Here is a 9,306-nt window from a genome sequence, read left to right as displayed (position 1 = left end):
ATATTTTATTACTGCCACTGAAGGATACCCAAATCTCTAAAATTTTAAGTTTATTATCCACTTTTAAGCATTAATCAGAACACAGAAATAAATGATGAATTCAGTACAGAGGTCAGTGTCATGATTTTCAATCTTTCTTTTATTTTTATTTTTATTTTTTTAAATAAATCTTTTTTTTTAGGTTTTATTTATTTGACAGAGAGAGACATAGCGAGAGAGGGAACACAAGCAGGGGGAGTAGGAGAGGGAGAAGCAGGCTTCCCGCGGAGCAGTGAGCCCGATGCGGGACTCGATCCCAGGACTCTGGGATCATGACCTGAGCTGAAGGCAGACGCTTAACGACTGAGCCACCCAGGTGCCCCTCAATCTTTCTTTTAAATCTCCCACAAATCAGTGTTGTTTTCTTAAAATTTGCAAATGTAAGGTACATGTTATCATTGCTTACTTAATTAATGTTTTCTGAACATCATGTAGGTATTTTTTCTACAAAAGAAACTCAAAACACGGTGATACTTCATCACATTTTGAATTCAGTATATATGATGATATCCCCTGAATTCAGAAAATAACTCAAGGTAAAGTTCTGAACTGCAGAATTTGATATTTTGAAAAACAAAATTAGTAAGAATTTCATGGAGCGATTTATTATAATACTCAATAATCCTATGTTACATATAACCAATGACCTGAATAAGTCCTAAATTTAACTAATGTAATTCAAAACTTTTTTTGGTGGGGAGGAGTAAAATAACATGATGTGATTATTTTGAGAATTAGCTGGTTTCTTCTGGGCAAATTAAAATGCAAAGATCACACTCCTGCATATATTCTATTCTTGATGTGTCTGAAGAAAGAAACAGTTAATAAGATTTGCAAAACCTGGAAGAAAAGGGAATGATAAGAGATCAAAATGTAATCAATAAGAGTGATTTGCAAAGCTAACACAATCACCTAAATGCACCTAAATGCATGCTGTATAGGGAAAAAGGATCAAAGAGGGTGGGAAAATTTTGGAGTAAGGTACATATGGTTGCAAATAAGAAGTGTGCAAAATGAGTCTTCTAGAGCAACCCAGCTGTCACCAAGTTCATTTATGGAGGGACTAACTAATAGACGGTTCAATTTTAATTACATGGGCTATCATTGGGCTAGATGTCTTGAACTGCTGATCTGGTTTTTGTTCATCATCTCTCTGTGTCATCAGTCCTACAAAACTGCTTCTTTTTGTGATAGAATCATTAAAGATGGTGTGCAATGGGCAGATGATAAAATGGGCCACAGGTACCATCTCCCATTCAGTTTTGTCTTAAATACCTCAGCATGAACACAGTGGAGAACACACATTTCAAAAGAATGGTATTCATGCTTATAAGAATGTTTTAATCACCATTCTGAGACTAAAACTGTTAACCAGTTGAAGAGAATTTATGGAGCCTTAGGTCAATGCCTTTGTGATTCAACTTAAAATTAAATGCTGTATCCTGTTCTGACCAAAACATGCATTATATATTCATTTTGCAATGTTACAGTCTACACTGTAATAACGTATTCACTCTCACAGTTTCTTCAAATCCATAGCCTTCCCCTGCTTTCATCAGTCTTCACTGAGACTGGAGAATGAAGTTCTGCTTCTGAATCTCAATTCTGCAGCTGTCACCCTGTAGGTTGTGGAATGTGTCTGTTTTGCTTCCCATTATATCTCTAACAGCTAGCACAGTACCTGACACAGTAGATGTTCTCCCCCCTCCAAATTTACTGAATGAATGAATGAATGAATAAATGAGTACATTAGTGAACAGATTTACTAATGTCAAACATCGGTCTAGACTTCCAAAGTTTGCCAACATGAAGACTGCCCAACATGGGCTCTTGCTGCTGAGTTATAAAGTATTTTTATCTATCTCACAAAGCAATGAAATCACTACCTTCCAGGATGACCATTTATTAACTGGTCATCCCACTTGGCTGCTTTAGGGATATCACCTCCAGTTAGGATCTGTATCTCTCCTGGATGTGGATAGTCTCAAGATCCTGACTCCTATTGTATTAATTTGTCTGATTAGGACTCCAGTTGGTTGTTCTGCTGTTTGTAATGTATGGTTTCTACTTAATATTTTTTGCCTTTAAACATATGAACAAAAGCTTACCTCTGAAGCCAAAAGTCCAAAGTTAATTCCAATTAATGTTAAAGCATTACCACTATACCATGTGTTGATTTTATTTTCACAGCCCTAAGGAAAAAAAGTTATTTAGATTGAGTTGGAGATGGAAGTGGTCTTATATATAATTCTATTACAAAGAAGAAGAAACATAGAGATAGTACATTACCAAAGTCTAAAAAGCAAGTCAATGTGTAACTGGAGACTAGACTTTTTAGTCCAGAGAATTTCATATGATAGCAGAACATCTCAGTTACTACTTTTAAAGTTACTAAGATGTTGTTATATAATTGAACTCAGAAAATTTTTTTAAAGATTTTATCTTTAAGTAATCTCTACACCCAATGCGGGGCTCAAATATACAACCTTGAGATCAAGAGTTGCACACTCCACTGACTGAACCAGCTAGGTGCCCTGAAATAAAACATTTATTAAATTTAGAGAGGGATCTAATTTTCTGCAGATTACTGTAATTCAGCAAGGTATATAAGTGAAATATATATATATATATATATATATATATATATATATATATATATAATGAAGTATATATATGGAGTATATATACTTCAACCTAAAATGATTATTTCCCAAATAGGAGAAGTTTCTAAAAAAACATAAGGCTCTATTTATCTATGAATGAATTATGTAATTGAAAAATGCATCTTAGAATAACATCAGCTTATAAACTATACAAAATATTAGAAGTTCTTGCTTGGGATGAAAATCTCCTTTATCAGTATCCCATACCTGTAAGCAGCAGATGAACCCCTACTCTTGCTTCTACTACTTTACCTGAACACTGCTTATGTCATTGCTGGGCTCCCCTCCCTCCAGTTTTTGCCAATCCTCATACCTCTTCACTTCTGGTACTGCAACTCCCTTACCAATCCTATACACCAGAGATTTACCAAAAGTGCCTCCTCTCTCTGCAGGGATTCGGGAAGGAGGGCTGGAGAGAAGGGTTGATGGTATCCCAAGCTCTAGGAGCACTTACATGACATAATTCCAGAAAGTTTATTTATTTACTATATACCTGAAATAATAGCTATTCATTTAATTCTGAGTTCAGTTTCATAAGTAACTTAAGAACCTAATCACTGTAAATCACATTGTTTTTATATAAAACTTTTCTCAGAATTCTAAATTGACTTGAAAAGACAAAAAAGGCACTGTAAACACTTGGAGAGCCTTATCTTTACCTCCAGGTAAGTTGCATTCAGGGGCTCATCACAAAACCACTTCCTTAATGTAGAATTTGTGCAAGAACATGGCACCTGTTCTGAATTTTCTTTATTTGTATTCTTTATCCAATCTGTGTAATTGTACTGGCCACAACACTGCAACTAGAAAAAAAAATTCTATGAATTGTACTATAAAATATTAAAAATGCAGTTAATTATGATTCCCATGCACAATAAAGTGATTTTTGTGAAGAAAATTTATTACTCTCCATTGGAATGTAGTGAATTGCAAATATAAGCATAGTTTTGTTGGTTTTAATCCATCACTTTGTTGCTACTATTGTTGATGTTAATCAGAACGAAAGACCTTTAAATATAAGTGGGCTATGTTTGGATGAAATTGTTAGATCTGAACTTAGCATAAAGGAACCCAGGATGGAAGGCATATCTGATTTACTGAAGCTACAAACTACGTTTGAACCAGAATACAGACGAGAGAATCACTGTAGCCATATCTTCCTCCTCACTCTAGCAGTTCTCTTTATATTTATCCCCAAAATGCTACCATATGTATTTAATATACATAAAGAGATTCAGGGTTCTTTTTATTCTCTTAGGATTAATGTAAGATGTTCACTTCCAATTTTGTATTGTGTGAAAAATGGCCACACAGAACCAAAAAAGATGATAAGGCAAATAGCCATAGAAATGATAAAACGTTTAAGAAATATCTCACTTCCAATCCTATAAAGTTGAATTGAAAGGATGTGAAAGAATCAACTTCTGTATTTGTCACCAAGACTATGAGACAAAATTGGAGTGGCTATTTCATTGTTTTCCAATCTTGTTATTAAAAGCTATCACATCAGTCCTGCGTATGACACAATATGTACCAACAATCTTGGAAATGAACGACTAAAATAATGCTTTAGAGTTTGGGTACTGAAAATGAGTTTGATCGAACCTATATGTAGTATCTCAACTACACTCATGACTGGAACTATAAGCTTGATTCTCATTAATAATAGTGATGTCATACATAGAACTGTTTTCCTGTTTATCAGTTTATGTCCATAGGAGGGTTTGATTCTCTGCCATCAGTCCTAATGCAATCTAAAAAAAGCAATACATGTACATGTCACACATATATATCAGAGAAAAAAAAAGACGAGTGAAAGCATTTATAATTATATTTCAATTCTCCTAAAATGCCTTGCTGTTAATATATACACCAAAAATAATAACTATTTTTATGTGGGGCACCTAGTATAGTAGTTAAGAGTATAACATCTGGTGCTACATTTTCTGGAATTGAATCTTGGCTCTGCCACTTAATTAGCTGTGTGTCCCTGGGTAAGGTACTATCTATAAAATGAGGATAATAGTTCTTACTTTTTGGGGTTGGAAGGATTAAATGAGTTAATACAGGCAAAGCATTTACAAAAAGGTCTGGTGCTATGTCAATGCTTGCTATTTTCTTTATCAAGCATTTACGATCTTCCAGCTGCTGATCTATTCCTGTAAACCATCTGGGAGACAATATCCATTCCCGTACCCTGCCTAGCTATATTTGAACTGTAAAATAATAGCCTAATAATGTTAGCTAACAAGTATTAGTTGCTTACTATGTTCCAGTTCCAAGGCTTCCTATACATTCTATATACGACTTCATTGATTCCTGCCGATCAGAGGCAAGGATTATTCTGTCCGTTTTACTAATATGGAACTTGAAATTAATAGGGTTACTTGTCCAGGGTCAAAAAGCTATGTGGCAAACCTGACATTCTGGCTCACATGGTAACCACCACGCTTCTCTGCTGCTAGCAAGGACTGTGCTCCCATAGGAGCAGTAGGGCAGAATACCACCAACACTTCTACAGGTGAAACCGGGTTAAAACGCACATCAATTAACCAAGAATAGGAGATATAAGTTACAAAAGGAGGATAAAACTCAAGATTTATAAGTGGGAACAGTGCTATTAACCCAATTTTGGGGGGATAAATACAAGAACCTCTCAATCCTCTGCCCCTATCTCCTCCCCTTCCCTGTACCACCGACCCTACGGTGATCACAGTTGACATTTAATATTTTAGTTTCTTGTTAATTTTTTCTTACTGTTTTCTGTAAAGCATTCAGAATAATCCATTTGGGTATATCTTCAGGCATGTCTTTAGATCCATACTCAGTAATGATTAAGTCAATTTTATCATGCCATACTTGGTGAACCTGTTAAAAATTGCATCAAAAGTCAAAATCTGAAATCTTATGGTATTTGTCCTTCTCTGACTGACTTATTTCACTTAGCATGATACTCTCTCACGCCATCCACATCATTGCAAATGGCAAGATTTCATTCTTTTTTATGGCTGAGCAATATTCCATTGTATATATAATACTAAGTTCTATACCTGAAACTAATATTACACTGTATATAAACTAACTGGAATTTATTTATTTATTTATTTATTTATTTATTTATTTATTTATTTTTAAAGATTTTATTTATTTGACACAGAGAGAGAGCCAGCTAGAGAGGGAACACAAGCAGCAGGAGCAGGAGAGGGAGAAGCAGGCTCCTGGCTGAGTAGGAAGCCTGATGCAGGGCTTGATCCCGGGACCCTGGATCATGACCCGAGCCGAAGGCAGATGCATAATGACTGAGCCACCCAGGGGCCCCTAAACTAACTGGAATTTAAATAAAAACTTGGAAAGAAAAAAGGTCAAAATCTGTGAGAAACTTTCCTTATGGTTTCTAATAAAAGAATATTCTAGTCAGTTTGTTCCTTTCTGCTTATTCCTAAGTGTTTTCTTTTTCTTCTTTATAACTATTTTTAGCAATCTCAGTGAGTGCTAAGGCATTTGGTTTTTTGCATTGTAATCTATAGGAGGAATATATGAGACTTATTTTATGATTAGGGAGAAAGTTATGTGTTATTCTCCTGAATGTCTAAGGATTCTGCTTTTCTTCTTGGACCCTCAGAAAAAAATTGTAAAAAACTTTGAAATGGACCAAAAAAGATTACTGAGTATCTTTTCAATGGAAATTAGGCTTGTTTTAGCATAACTTCAGGGTCTTCTTATTCTATGGGGGTCTGTACCTTTCTCAGTTTTTAACTTACTTTACAACTTTAGTAAGTTGTAGGAAGCTATAGTTAGACAATTGATTCTTTGTCAGAGAAGTTACAAATGAATTTTTCCTAGTGGGGTGCAACTGGTATCTCCCCTACGAACCATATTTTGTATATATTAAGAAATGGCCTTTAGGGGTGCCTGGGTGGCTCAGTTGGTTAAGCGGCTGCCTTTGGCTCAGGTCATGATCCCAGGGTCCTGGGATTGAGTCCCGAATCGGGCTCCCTGCTCAGCCGGAAGCCTGCTTCTCCCTCTGTCTGCCACTCCCCTGCTTATGCTCTCTCTCTGTCTCCGTCTCTGTCTCTGTCTCTCTCTCTCTGACAAAAGTAAATAAAATCTTAAAAAAAAAAAAGAAATGGCCTTTATAACTGTCTTTTCTTTGGACTCTCCTTTGAACTGGTTTTCATTTCTTACCAGTTCCCACATTAATAAACATGTTAAATAAAATCATTGACCTGTGCCTACTGTATATTTATACAAGAATTATGATTTTTAATTGAAAAAAAAATTATCCTTTCAAAATACTATAACAAAAAACAATCAGATTTGAAAGTTTGGGGGGAAACTACTATTTCAAAATCTAGATATTGCAGAGGTAAATTTTAATAGTAACTTACTTAAATATTTAAAAGTTTATATGACTTTCATAACTAAGGTAAAAGGTAGAAAGAATGGATAGTATTCCCATTTTATGAACAAGGAGATAAATACTCAGAGAATTTAGTTATTTGCTTTGTTTACATGAATCATGATGAGGAGCTGAGACTTCTAAATATGGTTCATTTGAATTCTAGTCTATTGATTTGTCATTATATTATGCTGTCTTTGAATAATGAAAATGAAATTCCTGGTGGGAATACTACAACAATTAAACCATGTGTACAAGTTAAACTCTTACACAGTTACTTATATATCTATGCTTTAATGCATTTAAGATTAGAATAATGTAAAGTGTTACTTAGATCTCTAAGTTATTGATTGAGCTTATTCTCCAAGTTAATTTTTATTTAGAATAGAAAATGTTTTTCCATTTTATATTGTTGTGGGTAAGGGCAGACTTATGTCCTTATTTATCCTCTAAAGCATTATTTGGGAGATTCAGAGTGCACATAAATCACATCTTAGTACATAAGGGTATCGTATATAATCTCTGTGGGTACCATATAAATAAAATTCCCTCACACATATTTATTTTGACAAACATCCACTGAAGCCCTAGTGTACCTCCAACGCCGTTGGGTGCTGTAAGTGGCATAAAAGATTAAAGGCTCCTAAGAGCTTAATCTAATACAAATGTAGAAGAAAAATCGATGTAAACAAAGCTGTTAGCTCTAGATTCAGTTAATAAGTGTTTGAGTCCAGGCTCTATCATTTGGCCATGATATATTTTAGCAAGCATTTCTCCTCTCAAAGCCTGAGTTTCCTGTTCTAGAAAGTAAGACTAACAGTGCAACTCTGGGGGTTGTTGTGAGGATCAAAACTATATTGTCCATTGGCGCGAGCCAAGCTACTCATGCTGTTTGACAAAGTCCAAGTATGGGGGACGATCCTGAAAACAGGAGACTCCACAGCTGGCTCCTGCTATTCTCTTTCATTTTGTTTATGGCAATCTTTATAATTGTGGGAATATTTCTGGGCTGGCTCCTGCTATTCTTTTTCATTTTATTTATGGCAATCTTTATAATTGTGGGAATATTTCTGGGGTTTCATGATAAAGTGACTACTCATCTTAGTTACGCCTATCTAAGCAATCATAATGAAACTAATTCCACGAAGAATTAGTTTCTATAGAACAAAATAACAAGACGGTCACGCTCTGTCTAGCACCTTTCTCTTTGCATACTGTTTTTTAGTTTTAGCGAAAGCCAATAAGCAGAAATCAATAAAGGTCATGTTAATCATTACAAAGGAAAAATGAAAGAAGGCTATGGCTGTAATCCAGAAAATGATCTAAGATTTGGAAAAACAAAAATATCCTAACATATAAATAAAGTTCTCTGAGGCTGTCAGGAGGAGATGCTTGCAACCTGACCCTGTGTGTCTCCTCATTCGCCGACGCCGTCCTTTCCTACGAGACACCCACCCCGGCTGGAGCTGGACTCCGGCAGTCCATAAAGTGGTTATCACAGTTTCTGGCACATGGTAATTATTCTCAAATGGTCTTTCTGATTCTTAAGTAGAGCTGAGTATGTGAATAACACTTAAGTGAGTATGGACAACACTGATAAAATAAATTTATGTGCTAAGGATCCTGAAGTGTTATATTCAAGTTGTATCACCAGATCCCAAAGTCAGCTAGGATGTAGTGCTTTGCCACAAAAACAGCTTTACAGAACTCACATGCTGTACACACACACACACACACACACACACACACACACACACACGCACACACACACATACACACACAAGAAGAAAGTTTAGCGCTAAATGTCAGTTCATTTACAAGAAGTCCTGGGTGGTTAGATATCCAGGATAGATGCCCAGCACAGGAGAGCAAATGAAGTAGGAGGGCAGTGGTGTTATGCAGGAAAGATTTTATTGGGGTTTGGTTGTTGCTTAGGATTCTACATTGAGAGAGAATTTGAAGGCCAGGAAACACAGGAATAAATCAGGGGCTCCTTTGGAAATTAATTAAGGAAAGGAAGAGAGCTCTTAAGTAGCTACTGCATTACAGGAACTTTTCAAGTTGTCAGTTCATGGTCACTCTCTAAGGGAGGTAGGAATGAACCATACTGTACAGATGAAGACATAGGGTCAGGGCTCTAAAGTAGCTTGTTGAGCGTTAGTCATCTGCAGATCTGTACGACTTCTAGTCCATGCTCTTTTCCTG

General features: G+C 35.7%; 1 protein-coding gene across 1 annotated transcript in view; it reads right to left on the bottom strand.

The window, feature by feature from the left end:
- Window positions 1–810: 810 nt before the first annotated feature.
- TSPAN19 (tetraspanin 19) overlaps window positions 811–9,306 on the bottom strand; it is a 16,360-nt gene continuing 7,864 nt past the window's right edge. Inside the window, exons 5-8 of the mRNA XM_021687666.1 lie at window positions 5,460–5,570; window positions 3,362–3,505; window positions 2,148–2,231; window positions 811–879 (exon numbers count right to left, since the gene is read on the bottom strand). Coding sequence (XP_021543341.1) covers window positions 811–879; window positions 2,148–2,231; window positions 3,362–3,505; window positions 5,460–5,570 — 408 coding nt within the window. The remainder of the gene's footprint in view (window positions 880–2,147; window positions 2,232–3,361; window positions 3,506–5,459; window positions 5,571–9,306) is intronic.

Source organism: Neomonachus schauinslandi, chromosome 5 (genome assembly GCF_002201575.2).
Source record: "Neomonachus schauinslandi chromosome 5, ASM220157v2, whole genome shotgun sequence".
Lineage (NCBI taxonomy): Eukaryota > Metazoa > Chordata > Mammalia > Carnivora > Phocidae > Neomonachus > Neomonachus schauinslandi.
The sequence above is the reverse complement of the archived record's forward strand: the minus strand, read 5'-3'. Positions and strand labels throughout refer to the sequence as shown.